This window comes from Bolinopsis microptera, chromosome 1 (assembly GCF_026151205.1).
Source record: "Bolinopsis microptera isolate Bmic1 chromosome 1, MBARI_Bmic_1.0, whole genome shotgun sequence".
In the NCBI taxonomy this organism is placed as follows: Eukaryota; Metazoa; Ctenophora; class Tentaculata; order Lobata; family Bolinopsidae; genus Bolinopsis; species Bolinopsis microptera.
In genome coordinates, this window is record NC_087072.1 from 25,442,721 (window position 1) to 25,461,811 (window position 19,091).

At 38.9% G+C, this 19,091-nt stretch overlaps 3 protein-coding genes across 4 annotated transcripts in view; 1 reads left to right on the top strand and 2 right to left on the bottom strand.

Moving 5' to 3' along the window:
• The window catches only part of LOC134826129 (uncharacterized), a 365,739-nt gene that overhangs the window by 173,584 nt on the left and 173,064 nt on the right, over positions 1-19,091 (top strand). The gene's annotated exons all lie outside the window — the stretch shown is intronic.
• Positions 7,085-15,946, bottom strand: LOC134826136 (coiled-coil domain-containing protein 153-like). The gene is made up of 5 exons (XM_063838420.1): positions 15,929-15,946; positions 8,560-8,743; positions 7,781-7,924; positions 7,439-7,543; positions 7,085-7,267 (listed from the first exon to the last, which is right to left on the bottom strand). Exons 2-5 carry the CDS (start codon positions 8,737-8,739, stop codon positions 7,103-7,105), a joined length of 594 nt encoding a protein of 197 aa, XP_063694490.1. The 5' UTR covers positions 8,740-8,743; positions 15,929-15,946; the 3' UTR covers positions 7,085-7,102.
• Positions 13,661-19,091, bottom strand: part of LOC134826128 (importin-9-like) — a 45,739-nt gene continuing 40,308 nt past the window's right edge. For both annotated transcript variants that reach the window (XM_063838410.1, XM_063838409.1), the window contains 7 exons: positions 18,509-18,831; positions 17,451-17,591; positions 16,681-16,916; positions 15,078-15,217; positions 14,740-14,847; positions 14,108-14,156; positions 13,661-13,880 (listed from right to left, as the gene is read on the bottom strand). In XM_063838410.1, the coding sequence (XP_063694480.1) occupies positions 13,846-13,880; positions 14,108-14,156; positions 14,740-14,847; positions 15,078-15,217; positions 16,681-16,916; positions 17,451-17,591; positions 18,509-18,831 (1,032 nt within the window). In that variant the 3' untranslated portion in view covers positions 13,661-13,845. The remainder of the gene's footprint in view (positions 13,881-14,107; positions 14,157-14,739; positions 14,848-15,077; positions 15,218-16,680; positions 16,917-17,450; positions 17,592-18,508; positions 18,832-19,091) is intronic.

The following is a 19,091-nucleotide window of genomic DNA, read 5'->3' on the forward strand; positions in this document are numbered from 1 at the left end:
GTTACATCTATTCCGAACGAACCTCCTGTTACTGGATATTGTTGCCAGAACGGGAACTCGTTATTGAACTGGAGCGCAGAAAAGACAGCAACTTCGCTGCACGGGTGGTCAGCCGTTCTGATGACCCGATAGAGGATCTATGAAGCAACCCCAAGTAACCCCAAGTAAGTAATAGGCGGGTGTGGTGCGGAGTTAATAAGGGTTAATTTCTAAAATGATTTAAATAAAAATGGAAAGCGGTTCAACTTCAAGACGGGAGTGATGAGGTATAATAGTCGTGGTACAGGGTGTACGGACCTTATGTTCATGGAATGTGGTGCGTAATAATGACTTAATTATCCACGAGAAAGAACTGACTATGCGATTATGAGTGGATGATTAAGTCATTATTAGGCACCACATTCCATGATCATAAGGTCCGTACACTCTGTACCACAACTATTACAGTTACACCTCATCACTCCCGTCTTGAACCGCTTTAAATCGTTTTAGAAGTTAACCCTTATTAACTCCGCACCACACCCGCCTATTATATTTGAAAACATGCATTACATTGTCGTATGAAACTGAAAGTATGAACTCTGTCTACAGTCCAAACAGACCGCAATGAGTGCTCCCTCCCTAATAAGCTTATAGTATTAAATGACAGTGTAATTATGATCCATAACTCCCCGTAACTCCCATCCATAAAGGAGGCTCTAAACTTGACGTTGAAAATTATAGACCCATCTCTCTCTTAGGTTCCTTCTCAAAAATCTACGAAAAACTGATGCACCGACGTGTCTTAGAATTTCTCAACAAAAATAGTTCTTTATTCGAAAATCAGTATGGGTTCCGTCCAGGAAGGTCCTGTGAACATGCTCTTCTTAATGCACAAAGTACAATTTTACACTCTCTTAGCAAAAACCAAATTTCACTACTGCTATTATTAGATTACAGTAAAGCGTTTGACGTCCTGGATCATGCTACACTGCTAAATAAATTACAGCACTACGGCATCCGGGGAATAGCTCTAAAGTGGTTTGAGTCATACCTAAGTGATAGAAGCCAATATGTAGCAATAAACAATTCACATTCGTCCCACAAGCCTATTGTGCATGGTGTTCCACAAGGGAGCATACTAGGTCCCTTACTTTTCGTCATATACATCAACGATCTTCCCGGTATTTCTAACATGATGGTAAAATTCATACTTTATGCAGACGATGCAAATATCATTATTAACGGTTCCAATGTCCAAGAACTAATGCTAAGGGTCAACCAACTAACGGAAACATTATCACGGTGGGTTAATAGCAACGGATTAGCACTAAATCTAAAAAAGACGTGTTATATGATTTTCTCGAAAAAGCGCATAGAACCATCATTGATTAAAGTACAAATAGAAAATACAGTATTAGAACGTAAAACTGAAGCCCGGTTTCTTGGTGTAATTGTAGATGAAAAGCTTAACTGGAGTAGCCACATAAAAGCACTGAGGAGCAAGATGTCAAGATTTATTGGGGTGATGTACAGGATAAAACATAAATTGCCAATGAAGGCCCGTTTACAGATTTTCCAAAGTTTTGTTCAGTCCCATTTAAACTTCTGCTCACTTGTCTGGGGATTTGCTTCAAAATCTCTTATAGAATCTCTTTTTGCTAAACAAAAACAAGGTATGAGGGCAGTTATGGCCGGAAATGTGAACTACTACTACAAGGACGGTAAACTGCCAGAGCACACAAAACTAGCATTTAAAGAACACGAGGTCTTAACCGTTCAAGGGGTTATCGTTAAAAACGCACTTATTTTACTGCACAAAGTTCGAAATATGTCTAGTTTGTTACCTAAATCGATTTCAGAACTTTTCCCTCCTAACACACCCAAACAAGGAACGACACACGAACAAAACTTAGACTGGTTATCAATTTACTCACAGACTGACCTGAGATCTAGCATCTTTTATAAAGGCCCAATGCTCGCTATTTCAGAGCATAATACTCGCATTACATGCCCATCCAGTATATTTTCTATCAACATATATAAGAATTCGTCAAAAAAAGTACTACTAGACTTGCAAAGTGCTGGCTGCAACGACGAATGGCCACCTTTTTTACTCCACAACCTACCTGGATTACGTAAATCACAAAGAACATAGTCAATAATCACTCAAAACCAAACTCATACAGCTCAAATTAAACAATCTGAATCAGGACAACATTTCAAACCACCTGCCATTCTAACAGCACATTCCTTATTTCACTGCCACATAGCGCATATCTACACTGATAACACACCTAATTGCGGTGAGGCAGCATCATAAAGTTACCAATATCAAATATGTTTGCAGATCAGGGCCAGTCGACTCGACAATAAAATTTTAATCGAATAGTTTTAATAGATAACATCACAATTATAATCTGCGTGCCCCTCGGGGATGAATATTTAACTTATTTCAATTATATATTACTTTTGAGTAAACATTGGCTGGTACTACGGACCAGTCCCCCAATCAATCATATGATTCATGTACCAACGCTACACCCAGGAAACCTTACTATATACTGGCTGGGGCCTAACTTCGAAAGTAAAAGAGTTCAAGTAAAAAGAATTCAATATTCTTTCAGAACCAATTGGTAGATTATATTTATTGTCCACCACATCTGCAGAGCTCAAGTTTAACAATGTTAAGTTAAATTTTGCTAAGTCACTAAAAATGTGACAGAATTAACATTTTTTACCCCAACAATATAAATTTAATACGGAAAACTGGTATGGACTGCTATATTTCTTGTTCTTGTCTGCCCTATTTTTTGTCCGTCTTGAAAATATAAGGTACCGCACGGACAAAAAAAACATGAGCTGGGGCTTCCACCGTTCAATTAATGTCCGTTCAAATAAAGTACGACAAGGTACGTTTAAAAGTAAATGTGCTTTTTGCGGAAATATAGTGCGCGCTGTAAATGTGATACGCCCACTATACTTTTAGTTAGGGCAAGAGTTGATTTTTCTGTGAACAAATTCGTAACAAAGGTTTGTCTACTGGAATGTGTTGTCCATAGTCCCAGGAACCACAAAAAAAAACCGTCCAGCTGAAACTTTTGGGCAAAAATTTTTATAGTCATTTTTCTCCAGGAACCCATACGCCCCACCCCTAATATTGGTTATTCGGCTCCCGAAGGTCTTGAGATCTCCATAGGGGGTGCAAAATGACCGCAATGGCCACATTATGGCAGGCGAATGATAGTTTCAGAACGATTGGGGCTTTATTTTTCGAAATAAATGGAATTTTTCGAAATTTTTCTCAATTTTATTGAAATTTCGAAAAAAATACACCAAATTATTTTTAACGCTTATTTCAAATCTTACTCGGGAAATAACTTCAATTAACAAATATCAAGGCTTACTAACAAACAACAGATTATTGACCAACCCCCAGACAGCTATTCGACGGTACATGCTACTCTGGTTGAATGTCTTAAGTTATCCTACAGTGAGCCGATGATAATCACATTCGATTTGCCATTGTGGATTAAGGCCACCCGAATAGTACTGGAAACTGGGATGCCTATTGTGGTCAGGCTTGGGGGCTTCCACACTCTCACGAGTTTTCTTGGCTGCATAGGCTATATAATGGCAGACTCGGGTTTAGAGGAGCTCATCAAACTCGTGTATCCTGGAGACGTCACGCAAATATCGGATGGAGGATCTTACTATAAAGCGTTGAGAGCCCACTTTCTGATCGACGCCGCTCTTTGTTGTTTCATTATAGAGGAAGAAGTTTACGACGATGAACTAGTAGACTTGGAAGGTTACATCAACAAATGTGTGAACGAAAATATAGGTGTTAACTTTAAGACTAAATCTATTCAGGATCTATCAGAGAAAATAACTCTGCTTCTAAAGAACCTGTTTTCAAACAGTAGAACAGCAGCTCTATGGGTTACTTACCACAACATGATAACACTAGTAAAGGACTTCATAAGAGCAGAGAGGTTGCACGACTACAATATGCATTTATCAGCAGTAGCTTTGATGCTGCCCTACTTCGCAGCAGCTGGGAGGGGACAGTATGCAACAGCTTTAAGACTGTATTTGGAGCAGGATGCCATTTTTAAAGTCAAGTATGGGGCGCTATAAAGACCTTTAAAGTAACTGGGCTTCACACGGTTTGTTACAACGACCACGAGTGGGCCGGAGTGTGGACTGACCTCTCCATAGCATAGAGCAGAGTCTTATGAGGGCAGCTAAATCTAGTGGTGGATTAACAAGTGGAAGGATGCTTAATCGTGAGTCTGCTCACATGAAGTTATGGGTGGCCACCCTGAATCAGATGGCTTTAATAAATCAGTCTTTTGGAGATTCATTAGCTAATTCATCGAAGCGAGGAGTACCAACTAAAGCTGCCATCCACTCAGATCTTACCAAGTCATCAATCAAGAAAAACTGTGATGTATTTGGAAAATTATTAACTTGGTTTAAAGTTACTGTCGACTTTACAGAATCCGAAGATAAGACTAAGTTAATATCTTTTTCGACTGGTCTTATATCACAGCCTGGGAACGATGAGGTGAATCCCGAGGAATGTTTGGCCGTTGGGGCTGTCCTTCAACGTGAGCTAGATGGGTTGACATTCATCGATAAGATAAGTATCAAAGGTAAAGCAAAGAATTTGACACAACTAAGAAAGCAGGTTAAAGTGAATAATAAAAGCGTTGCAGTCGATCCGTTGAAGTGTTTTAACCGTCTAGTCTTGGTTGCTGATAGAGAGACTTCAATAGAGGAATGCCTAACATACGAGTTAACTGTGGTGCCGATGAGCTTATTTGATCAATATCAGATGATGAGGAAATCTAATAAGGCTGCTCTTGGTATAAACCAATCTACACTTAAATCTTGCAGCTTCACGATCCCACTAGTCATTGATGGAGGTTGGCTAATTCACCAACTAAGCTCATTTAAAGGGTGGGACAATTATGGTGAGGTAGCAATGGAGTACTTGAAGCTTATCCCTAAAAATCGGGAAGTTACTGTGATTTTTGATGGATATGAGCCTTCTACTAAAGATCACGAGCACAAGAGGAGAGTAAAAGCGTTCTGTGCTAATATTGCTGTAAAGAAATCCACCTTTTGTACTGTCACCAAAACAACATTTCTGAGCAACAACAATAACAAAAAAGAACTGATCGACCTTATCTCAAGCATTTTTACTGTAAATGGTATTGAAGGGATCAGAGCTTGTAACGATGCTGATACTTTAATTGCAAAGAAAACATTGGAAATGTCATTCCTTGGCGATGTTGAATTGAAGGCAGAGGATACCGATATAGTTCAAGTCTATTAGTACATCATTTCAACAGTGACCATCACAATGATATTTATCTAACAACGAAGAAGGGTAAATATTCAATCAAAGAAATATCAAGTCATCTAGATCATAAAGAAAAGGAGATACTTCTTCTAATTCATAGTATTTCAGGTTGTGATAGCGTCAGTGGACTGTTTGGTTTTAGCAAGGTTAAAGTGCTAAAGAAAGCTCTCACCTTTGATGAGCAAGGTCAGTTGGCAACATTACTTTCGGTGAGAGAATCAAAAGAAAAGATTATTGAGGCAGGCCTCTGTTTCTTGCAGTACATTTATGGTGACAAGAAAAAGACTCTTTCTGCTTTGAGATTCCTAGCATACAATAGGATGGTAGCGAAAAAGAGTCTCAATCCGAATAGGCTACCTCCAACAATAGCTTCAGCAACGGAGCACATCCTTAGAGCTTACTTACAGTACCATAACTGAGTCATGCTTAACGCTGACAGTCTGAATCCCCTTGACTACGGCTGGAAATTGGCTCCTGGTGGCACTTACGAACCAGTTGCACCAGAGTCTATTTTGAACCTTATATGTTGTAACTGTTCTGTCGATGTGGAACAGGCCTGTTTGACTTTCAGATGTTCATGTAGGAAATATGGCTTCAATTGTTTGCCAGCTTGTTGTATGGTATGAACTGCACAAACATTAGACATGATGAACCTGAAGAACAAGCGAATTTTGATTAATATTAACTGTGTATTAATAATTGTCATGGTACTTACTGAGAATACACATTTTAGATTAACCGTATTTGTTATTTGTAGATAAGTTTTTAAATAGATTCGAAATAAGCGTAAAAAATAATTTTGTGTATTTTTTTCGAAATTTCAATAAAATTGAGAAAAAATTCGAAAAATTCCATTTATTTCGAAAAATAAAGCTCCAATCGTTCTGAAACTATCATTCGCCTGCCATAATGTGGCCATTGCGGTCATTTTGCACACCCTATGGAGATCTCAAGACCTTCGGGAGCCGAATAACCAATATTAGGGGTGGGGCGTATGGGTTCCTGGAGAAAAATGACTATAAAAATTTTTGCCCAAAAGTTTCAGCTGGACGGTTTTTTTTGGTGGTTCCTGGGACCATGGACAACACATTCCTGTAGACAAACCTTTGTTACGAATTTGTTCACAGATTGACCCATAAACAGCAATTCTTGCCCTAACTATTTATTTACGTAACTTATCACATTTATATTTCCGCAAAAAGTACCATACGTTTTTAGTGTTGTAATTAATTTATGAACCATATTAAAATAAACACTTATTTATTATTTGTATGACGAAAATATTACTTTTAAGTATAACAATCACATGAGAATTATTTACATGAATATGATACAGTCTGTACAAAATAACATCTTTTAAATTTGTCTAGTAACCCTGCTACTAGATAATATTTGTTTCTTAATACACAGGAGTAAAATAAACGATTATAAAATCTCTGGTTATAAATTGAAATGAAGTTAAATAAATATAAGAATAAACACAATATACTAATATCACACTATATATATATATATATACTAATATCATATTTACACTATAATAATGTCTGTCTGAAATGTGACAAAATCCTGACTACTAGTATTATATGTAATATGTAATCGTTATCACTTTATCAGGGCGTTAAACTGTAAACAATCAGTTAGTTACACATCAGTTAGTAGTAGTGACTCATTAGTTAGTAGTAGTTACACATCAGTAAGTAGTAGTTACACTTTAATTAGTAGTAGTTACTCATTAACAGAAGCTAATTATTACAACTCTAGGTTGGGTAGCCCGAACTCCCTAAGCTTCCCAATGTTGCGCAGCTGTACCATCTCACAACTCTTCTGCCAGCGGGATTGTGCTTGCTCTAACTTGCCTGCTACCGCGTCCATAGCTTCTATCAGAATACTCTCATACTTCTTCTCCATATCACTCTGTAATAATAATACATTACATACTACATTACATTACATACTACATTACATTACATACTACATTACATACTACATTACATACTACATTACATTAACTAGCCCGTAGCCGTGTTACTCTAAAGTGGTGTATAGAGAAAACAATGCTTATTTAATTTGTCAATTTTTTATTACCATTTCCCTTTCCATTTTCTCGACAGCATCATCGTACTTCTTCTGTAGATCTGATTTAGCTTTCTCTGTCTCATCTAATTTACTCTTAGTAGTATCCAGCTGAACCTGAAATCATGTACTGTTACTAGAGTGTGTATAGTAGTGTGTATAGTAGTGTGTATAGTAGAGAGTATAGTAGTGTGTATAGTAGTGTGTATAGTAGTGTGTATAGTAGAGAGTATAGTAGTGTGTATAGTAGAGAGTATAGTAGTGTGTATAGTAGTGTGTATAGTAGAGTGTATACTAATGTGTATAGTAGAGTGTATAGTATTGTGTTGTATTAATATTGTACATGTTATTTACCTGCATGTGAGCGAGGCTTGTCTCCAGCAAATGTATCCGTAGCGCCATTGTACTCTGCATGGTTTTGTATTGCCTGACCATGTCCGCGGATATATCTAGCTTCTCCTCCTGCTCCTCCTTCACTACGTTCTCCCATTCTGATACCTGTAATGCAATAGTATGTACAATGTAATGTATGTACATTTGTACAATCACATCAATATCAACCTTAACGACACCTTCGTTTGGGAACCAACTTTGTTTACAATTTACTGGTTAATGTTAACTCAAGAATTTATACATACAATAATATACAATAATTATATACCTAAATCTGCTGATATAAAACCAAAATAACTCCGTAATATGTATGTAAAGCTGTAGTACATACATATTTGATATTACATTGCGATGAAAACTTGGAACATTTTTACCCCCCCCCCCCCCCCCCCCCCCCCTGCAATCAGTTTCATAGCTATTGTGTCAAAATTACATTAGCGTAATCATTTAGAACCCCCCCCCCCTCAGCTGATTACGTAATATGTAAAGGACCCCTTATCAAGGCGTACGTTTATAAAAGGCGCGGCATTTCATCTCAATGTAATATGTATGTACTACGGCTTAAGAATATACACCGCACGAAATTATGGACCTGGAAGTAAGATTAAATACTTCAGCTTAATACACAAATCAAAACAAAATTCTAGAAGACTGACAGTCTTGTATTGAAAGACGAATATGATTTAGAAGCTCAAGTTGATCTGAAATAATGATAACCTAAAAGTACGGGCTATGAATACCTTTAATTTAAGATCGTTTGCCTTGGCGTTATTTCTTCGGGCAAGTTCAGACCTTGTCTCGAGTTCGTGTTTCAAGGAATCCACTTCTTGTAAAGTTTTGTTGTACTTATCTTTTACTGTCAATTCGCCCGGTTCACCCTTCTTTCCTTTTTTCTTCCCCTTCTTCTTTTTTGGAGGCATCACGCTAGACAAGTTGTCAAGTTAAGTCCGCTAATAGTGTCGGTTGTGCTTAGATTTTAATAGAATATGATAAAAACTGGTGAGGCGAGAAATAAGAGTATGCCTTATCTTAAGAGATAAGAATTGAATTAAGGAGGAGGCTAATGTACTTTTCACACATCAGCTGATGTCACGTTCGGAAGAAAATGAACGACCGAATTTTCGCGCGAAAATTTTTCAGAGGTAGTGCTGACAGGAGTTAGTAATATTTTGGACGCGCGTTACAAATATTCCAGCCGTTTGGCCACGAAAGTTGGAGTGTCACAGAAGACGTTTCCCTGAATTTTGTAGTGGATTTTGTAGTGGATTTTGCGCGCCGCACGTACGTTACAATATTTATTATTGTAGAATCTACGACGGTAGAAGTCAGAAGTCTCAATAAACTGCTCGTACTTATACTTTTATATACACTTATAAGATATGAAAATCTAAGTAACACATCAACCCCACTCAGGCCGCCTATCCCAAATAGCTTGAAATCTGTGACAAATCCCTAAAAATCCAGAATGAGAATCTTTACCCCTGGGCCCTGAAGGGGATTTGTGCTGCTGTATATTTGAAACATGATTGGTGGTTAAATAGGTAGTACATACCCCTAACCATCACAAAGACTAAGTTTTAAGCTCTTGAACCACTCAAGCCACTCCCAGAGGCCATGCCAATCCCAAAATGACTGAAATCCTCGTAAAGTCCAGATCGAGAATCTTTACCCCTGTAGTGCTTTTATGTTCCGGGGTAGGTGGGACATGTTTTAGTTTAAAAATGGGTTCTACCTGTTCCAAACCATCATAAAAATCAAGTTTCGACCTCTCAACCCACTCAGGCCACTGCCAGGGGCCACGCCCATCCCAAAATTACCGAAATCCAGCTAAAAAGCTAAAATCCAGACTTTAAAATCTTTACCCCTGTAGTGCTTTTATGTTCCGGGGTAGGTGGGACATGTTTTAGTTTTAAAATGGGTTCTATCTGTCCCCAACCATCATAAAAATCAAGTTTCGACCTCTTAACCCAATAAGGCCACTCCCAGGGGCCACGCCCATCCCAAAATTACCGAAATCCAGCTAAAATCCAGACTTTAAAATCTTTACCCCTGTAGTGCTTTTATGTTCCGGGGTAGGTGGGACATGTTTTAGTTTAAAAATGGGTTCTACCTGTTCCAAACCATCATAAAAATCAAGTTTTGACCTCTCAACCCACTCAGGCCACTCCCAGGGGCCACGCCCATCCCAAAATTACCGAAATCCAGCTAAAATCCAGACTTTAAAATCTTTACCCCTGTAGTGCTTTTATGTTCCAGGGTAGGTGGGACATGTTTTAGTTTTAAAATGGGTTCTACCTGTCCCAAACCATCATAAAAATCAAGTTTCGACCTCTCAACCCACTCAGGCCACTCCCAGGGGCCACGCCCATCCCAAAATTACCGAAATCCAGCTAAAATCCAGACTTTAAAATCTTTACCCCTGTAGTGCTTTTATGTTCCGGGGTAGGTGGGACATGTTTTAGTTTTAAAATGAGTTCTACCTGTCCCAAACCATCATAAAAATCAAGTTTCGACCTCTCAACCCAATCAGGCCACTCCCAGGGGCCACGCCCATCCCAAAATTACCGAAATCCAGCTAAAATCCAGACTTTAAAATCTTTACCCCTGTAGTGCTTTTATGTTCCGGGGTAGGTGGGACATGTTTTAGTTTAAAAATGGGTTCTACCTGTTCCAAACCATCATAAAAATCAAGTTTCGACCTCTCAACCCACTCAGGCCACTGCCAGGGGCCACGCCCATCCCAAAATTACCGAAATCCAGCTAAAATCCAGACTTTAAAATCTTTACCCCTGTAGTGCTTTTATGTTCCGGGGTAGGTGGGACATGTTTTAGTTTTAAAATGGGTTCTATCTGTCCCAAACCATCATAAAAATCAAGTTTCGACCTCTTAACCCAATAATACCACTCCCAGGGGCCACGCCCATCCCAAAATTACCGAAATCCAGCTAAAATCCAGACTTTAAAATCTTTACCCCTGTAGTGCTTTTATGTTCCGGGGTAGGTGGGACATGTTTTAGTTTAAAAATGGGTTCTACCTGTTCCAAACCATCATAAAAATCAAGTTTTGACCTCTCAACCCACTCAGGCCACTCCCAGGGGCCACGCCCATCCCAAAATTACCGAAATCCAGCTAAAATCCAGACTTTAAAATCTTTACCCCTGTAGTGCTTTTATGTTCCGGGGTAGGTGGGACATGTTTTAGTTTAAAAATGGGTTCTACCTGTCCCAAACCATCATAAAAATCAAGTTTCGACCTCTCAACCAACTAAGGCCACTCCCAGGGGCCACGCCCATCCCAAAATTACCGAAATCCAGCTAAAATCCAGACTTTAAAATCTTTACCCCTGTAGTGCTTTTATGTTCCGGGGTAGGTGGGACATGTTTTAGTTTAAAAATGGGTTCTACCTGTTCCAAACCATCATTAAAATCAAGTTTCGACCTCTCAACCCACTCAGGCCACTGCCAGGGGCCACGCCCATCCCAAAATTACCGAAATCCAGCTAAAATCCAGACTTTAAAATCTTTACCCCTGTAGTGCTTTTATGTTCCGGGGTAGGTGGGACATGTTTTAGTTTTAAAATGGGTTCTATCTGTCCCAAACCATCATAAAAATCAAGTTTCGACCTCTTAACCCAATAAGGCCACTCCCAGGGGCCACGCCCATCCCAAAATTACCGAAATCCAGCTAAAATCCAGACTTTAAAATCTTTACCCCTGTAGTGCTTTTATGTTCCGGGCTAGGTGGGACATGTTTTAGTTTAAAAATGGGTTCTACCTGTTCCAAACCATCATAAAAATCAAGTTTTGACCTCTCAACCCACTCAGGCCTATTTTGATTTACATTTTTAAACTAAAACATGTCCCACCTACCCCGGAACATAAAAGCACTACAGGGGTAAAGATTTTAAAGTCTGGATTTAGCTGGATTTCGGTCATTTTGGGATGGGCGTGGCCCCTGGGAGTGGCCCGAGTGGGTTGAGAGGTCGAAACTTGATTTTTATGATGGTTTGGGACAGGCAGAACCCATTTTTAAACTAAAACATGTCCCACCTACCCCGGAACATAAAAGCACTACAGGGGTAAAGATTTTAAAGTCTGGATTTAGCTGGATTTCGGTCATTTTGGGATGGGTGTGGCCCCTGGGAGTGGCCCGAGTGGGTTGAGAGGTCGAAACTTGATTTTTATGATGGTTTGGGACAGGCAGAACCCATTTTTAAACTAAAACATGTCCCACCTACCCCGGAACATAAAAGCACTACAGGGGTAAAGATTTTAAAGTCTGGATTTAGCTGGATTTCGGTCATTTTGGGATGGGCGTGGCCCCTGGGAGTGGCCCGAGTGGGTTGAGAGGTCGAAACTTGATTTTTATGATGGTTTGGGACAGGCAGAACCCATTTTTAAACTAAAACATGTCCCACCTACCCCGGAACATAAAAGCACTACAGGGGTAAAGATTTTAAAGTTTGGATTTAGCTGGATTTCGGTCATTTTGGGATGGTCGTGGCCCCTGGGAGTGGCCCGAGTGGGTTGAGAGGTCGAAACTTGATTTTTATGATGGTTTGGGACAGGCAGAACCCATTTTAAAACTAAAACATGTCCCACCTACCCCGGAACATAAAAGCACTACAGGGGTAAAGATTTTAAAGTCTGGATTTAGCTGGATTTCGGTCATTTTGGGATGGGCGTGGCCCCTGGGAGTGGCCCGTTTGGGTTGAGAGGTCGAAACTTGATTTTTATGATGGTTTGGGACAGGCAGAACCCATTTTTAAACTAAAACATGTCCCACCTACCCCGGAACATAAAAGCACTACAGGGGTAAAGATTTTAAAGTCTGGATTTAGCTGGATTTCGGTCATTTTGGGATGGGCGTGGCCCCTGGGAGTGGCCCGAGTGGGTTGAGAGGTCGAAACTTGATTTTTATGATGGTTTGGGACAGGCAGAACCCATTTTTAAACTAAAACATGTCCCACCTACCCCGGAACATAAAAGCACTACAGGGGTAAAGATTTTAAAGTCTGGATTTAGCTGGATTTCGGTCATTTTGGGATGGGCGTGGCCCCTGGGAGTGGCCCGAGTGGGTTGAGAGGTCGAAACTTGATTTTTATGATGGTTTGGGACAGGCAGAACCCATTTTTAAACTAAAACATGTCCCACCTACCCCGGAACATAAAAGCACTACAGGGGTAAAGATTTTAAAGTTTGGATTTAGCTGGATTTCGGTCATTTTGGGATGGTCGTGGCCCCTGGGAGTGGCCCGAGTGGGTTGAGAGGTCGAAACTTGATTTTTATGATGGTTTGGGACAGGCAGAACCCATTTTAAAACTAAAACATGTCCCACCTACCCCGGAACATAAAAGCACTACAGGGGTAAAGATTTTAAAGTCTGGATTTAGCTGGATTTCGGTCATTTTGGGATGGGCGTGGCCCCTGGGAGTGGCCCGTTTGGGTTGAGAGGTCGAAACTTGATTTTTATGATGGTTTGGGACAGGCAGAACCCATTTTTAAACTAAAACATGTCCCACCTACCCCGGAACATAAAAGCACTACAGGGGTAAAGATTTTAAAGTCTGGATTTAGCTGGATTTCGGTCATTTTGGGATGGGCGTGGCCCCTGGGAGTGGCCCGAGTGGGTTGAGAGGTCGAAACTTGATTTTTATGATGGTTTGGGACAGGCAGAACCCATTTTTAAACTAAAACATGTCCCACCTACCCCGGAACATAAAAGCACTACAGGGGTGAAAAGCACTACAAATCCACTACAAAAATCAAGGAAACGTGCTCTCGAGTGTCAACTGGCAAGCACTGAATAAGACTTCATAAATAAGCAATAAAAGACGAGAATTCTATCCAATTCAAACTACATATCAACACTTTTCAAAATAAGTTATTTAAAAGTTGTTATAAATTCATCAACGTTTTAAAAGACTCCAAAGATTCATAAAAAAGCTCAGGTCACACCATATATGGTAGTATTACCACACACCATATATGGTAGTATTACCATGGTAACACCATATTAACCTTCCTCAGCCAAACCGCATATTTGAGTTATTTTGCTCCGCTGAAAAGAGCCTTATTTCAAATAACTTTATTTCATCAAATATATAGAATCTACAATAACTTTCATCACAAAATTCTTGGCTACAAAAAGAGTTGGAAAAGTTAAACCTCAACTTTCCATTTCACGAGGTGGAAGTTTGGTGAAACAAAATAGATGTTACGTAATAGTTGTCATGGTAACAAAAGTCTTATCAGAAGAGTAAAAACTAACAACACGTATCTAACTACCGGACACTTGCAGAGAGCTCAGCACCGTACGCTCATTCTCAGTTAGCGCCTGTAATGGTGAAATAGTGAAATATTGCAGAGAAATAGTGAAATATTGCAGAGAAATAGTGAAATATTGCAGATAAATAGGGAAATATTGCAGAGAAATAGCGAAATATTGCCGAGAAATAGTGAAATATTGCAGATAAATAGTGAAATTGACAGAGATTTAGCGAAATTTACAAATATTTGGTGAAATTTACAAAGATTTAGTGTAATTTACAAAGATTTGGTGTAATTTACAATGATTTGATGTAATTTACAAAGTGATGGTAGTGTCAACGGTGTTAAAGGTGATCCAGCAAGTGTTAAAGGTGTTAAAGGTGACCCAGCAAGTGTTAAAGGTGTTAAAGGTGATCCAGCAAGTGTTAAAGGTGATCCAGCAAGTGTTAAAGGTGTTAAAGGTGATCCAGCAAGGTGTTAAAGGTGATCCAGCAAGTGTTAAAGCTTTAAAGGTGTTAAAGGTGATCCAGCAAGTGTTAAAGCTTTAAAGGTGTTAAAGGTGATACAGCAAGTGTTAAAAGTGTTAAAGGTGTTAAAGGTGATACAGCAAGTGTTAAAGGTGTTAAAGGTGTAATAGAAGAAGTAACTACCAGACAGAGCTGATTGTAGGTGTTATGAGTGGACAGCTGAGTTAGGAACTGTTGGAGATGACTGTGTAGATCTACTTCGTTCAGTGGGTCGTCTTTAGTGTCTTCGTCCTGAATAATTTCATAAATATACACTAATATACATATTAATAATTATACACATTAGTGTTGATGTATATTACACATTAGTGCTGATGTATATTACACATTAGTGTTGATGTACATTACACATTAGTATTAATGTACATTATACATTAACGCTTACACGCCGATCAGTGACTTGTATATAACCAGTTAATTAATTAATCAGCTAATTGTTGATAATTAACGAGTTAGTAAACCTCATCATCGTCATCTCCCAACATATGAGCAAGTTGAGCGATAGAAACGAACTGAGTTTCCACATCCTCCTCCTCCTCATCATCCTCCTCGTCACTAATGTCTCCGTTCCTCTCTGCTTCTAATTCCTCCAGCACGTTACCTGTAATTAAGTACCTTACTGGACACTATTTCCTCGGATGTAACTGTAATGACTCGCTGTGTATCTGGTTAGTGCAGGTGCCTATAGGGGGTGTAGGGAACCCCCCCCCCCCCCAGCTCAGATGTATGATCTAGTGAAGTAGTAGGGAGTAGTGTAATTCACCTGATCTCACGTAATGAGTACAGGTGGTATATCCTAAACAGGAAGAATTAAATAGAATTTAACCGATATTATATCCACAGATATCCGGTTTAAAGTAATTTCCTAGCATATTATACTCTAGTAGCAGGGTGTAGTAGGATATTAGCTTCAGAATTTACGTGATGATCTAACTGATTTATCAACATCTAATTACGTTAACTACTTCATCTAATGATATCATTATACCTAAACTTATCGGTATTCCAACTTATCATTACAACTTACATTTCAACTACACGACTCTGTGAACATTCCAGAGAGAAATGTAAAACTAGAATGTATTGAGAAATGTAAAACTAGTACAATGTATTTGTCAACAAAAATTAAATTGATTTAGAAAATAATATTTTGGTAAATTTTTTTGACCCCTTACCCCCCCCCCCCCCCCCCCTGGCCTTAACACTATACACACTACACTCACTACACACTTTAGATTTGTTTGGAGAGGCGAATCATTCACAGTTTAGGCTCTTGAAATCTTCGAATTAAAAATCATCTTGAGAGAACCTCCTCAAATTATTTGTTATATAGTAGTGTTGAAAGTATTAAACACACTACACACTATATAGTACACTATATAGTACACCCCAGTAATTCTTCCCGCCATTTAAAGAAGCGGCAACCAGCTTAGTGATTTACACGGCTTACAGTGTAGCACTATATTATATATACACGTAGAAATCAACAGTTGACATACGCCACTTCTAGCTTTCTATCTGCACATTAGAGGGAGAAATAACGCAGAGCAAGTTAGATACAGGGTGAGTGAAAAAAACACTACACTTTGTAATTTAATAATTTAAATTAGAAAGCTTATCTCAACCTTTCTGAAAATTTCTAGTCAATAAGTCTGGACCTTTTCCTGATAGTAGCCGAAGAGTTTTTAAGAATCGGCCAAATATTTTTTCCACAATCAGCAACCCCTTGGAATACCCATTTAGAAATCCTTGCATTTCTCAATTTAACCCTAATATTCGGTTATCTAATTAGGACTCCAAATAAAAATATATGGTATTCTGAATGTCGATTTACCGCGCCCCAATTTACCACAAACCCCGATAATCGATATACCGCGGTCATCTCCTTTCCCCTAAATAGGGCTTAACATGTATAATGTAAACAAACAAACCCCGATTTACCGCGGATGCATCGGATGTTTCCTTTCCCCCAAACCCCGCTGTAAATCGGGGTTTTACTGTACATGTCAATATGATATCTACTTGCAAAGTAACGGCTCATGATTGTGTAACATTAAAACTAACCGAACTCCTGTACGAGTATCTTGAATATCTTGACAGTGATAGGTATCATAGTGGGACCCTGTTGAGCTTTAGTGGAACGTGTAATCCTCCCCCCTTCTAGCGATATCTCCTCATCAGATACCATTATGTGAGTGAGGGGTGAATCCTGGGCCAGGAGGTGGGGCAGGAACTTAGTGAGGGCTATTACTGCTACCTTAGTTTCATACTCCCCTGTAAACATCTCCTGGATCTCACACCTGGAAATAGATTTATATTATATTATAGTATTATATAAGTACTTTATATTACACCTGGCAGGGAAATAGTTTTATATTATATTATATAAGTACTTTATATTATACTAGAAAGCCCGTGATCACAGTTTACCTAATTTGTGGGCGGTCGTACATTATACATTTTTATACAGCAGAAATAATTTTTTCAGTTATAGTAGAGATTATATTTAAGTACTAAGTACTTTATATTATAATATTATATAAGTACTAAGTACTTTAAATATTATATTAGCTGAATTTAAAATACACGTGTATAGTGTATACTTTATATTATAGTACTTTATATTATATTAGCTGAATTTAAAATACACGTGTATTTTAAAAGCTCCTGCTAAAACAAACTTTTCGTATCACTTATATGTATTTTTCTCCTGTATTTGCCGAATTTTTTCGAAAAATACGGGAAATGTTATAATTAATCTGTTTTAAAGCTAGGGTCCAACACTCGAAACTGCAAATGTAAGTAACCCTAACAAACCTAACAAAGTAACAAACCATGATTTTAGAACGAAGACGAGACCGTTTTCTCCAGATGGTGTGTTGATGGACTGAAGGAAGGACATGGAACCTTCTAGATCGTGGTTAAAGAGCTTAATAAATACTACTAACAGGCTCTGCTGGATTGTAGGTGACTCACTGAAAGTTAACTATGATAAAGTGAAACAATAAACAATTCTAATAGTGAACAATTCAAACAGTGAACAATTGAAACAGTGAACAATTGAAACAGTGAACAATTGAAACAGTGAACAATTGAGACAGTGTCCAGTGAACAAGTAACAAATAATATGTCTGAACAAATAAGTGGTTATAACTGCTTACTGCGCGCGATCTCATTGAGAAGTGTTGAATATTACTATAGTATACAATAGTTAGTGTTAAATGTGCAGTTAGAATTGCTCAGTGCATAAAACAAGGTTACCAGTTTAAGGTTCTACACATGTCATCAATTATTTTCATAGTAGTAACCGTGTATTAGTAATTGTGATACATTTTTATCATCATTTTAACTTTTACTTAACGTTATATAAACGTCACATCTTACACTAAATTGATAAAATTAGGGTATTTAAATACAGTGATAAAATACCACAAAAAAATATACCAAAAAAAGTATCGAACACATATTAGGATGCAGTATATTAACAATTAAATCCCCCCCCCCCGGCCCCCATATGTGACATATTAATTATTAAGGTAGATCCCCCCCCCATATAATGCGTGACATATTAACAATTAAGATCCCCCTTATGCGATTATGCGATAAACGTACCATTTAGTGAGTTTGTTAAGAACAGCTTGCAGGATCTTACCATTTAGTGAGTTTGTTAAGAACAGCTTGCAGGATCTTACCATTTAGTGAGTTTGTTAAGAACAGCTTGCAGGATCTTACCATTTAGTGAGTTTGTTAAGAACAGCTTGCAGGATCTTACCATTTAGTGAGTTTGTTAAGAACAGCTTGCAGGATCTTACCATTTAGTGAGTTTGTTAAGAACAGCTTGCAGGATCTTACCATTTAGTGAGTTTGTTAAGAACAGCTTGCAGGATCTTACCATTTAGTGAGTTTGTTAAGAACAGCTTGCAGGATCTGGTTGATGTTGAGAGCTGCTCCAGCGTGTTTAATAAGACTGGATACCAATCTACCGGAGTAAAGAGCCCCATACTCGCTCATTTCCGGGTCTAACATCTTAGCAATGAGCTGCATAGTGTACTCCATACCAGTTATACCATTAATAGTTAGAGCGGTGACTTGCTGGAATCCCAGCGCGAGACACGCCCGCACACACTCCCCGCCACTCTGCAGGATAGCTGTACTGTCCTTCACACACCCTATTGTAAGAGCCATCGCGGCCGGGAACACTTCCTTAATATACACCTGGGGGAGGGGACATTAGTGAGGTATACACCTGGGGGAGGGGAGATTAGTGAGGTATACACCTGGGGGAGGGGAGATTAGTGAGGTATACACCTGGGGGAGGGGAGATTAGTGAGGTATACACCTGGGGGAGGGGAGATTAGTGAGGTATACACCTGGGGGAGGGGAGATTAGTGAGGTATACACCTGGGGGAGGGGAGATTAGTGAGGTATACACCTGGGGGAGGGGAGATTAGTGAGGTATACACCTGGGGGAGGGG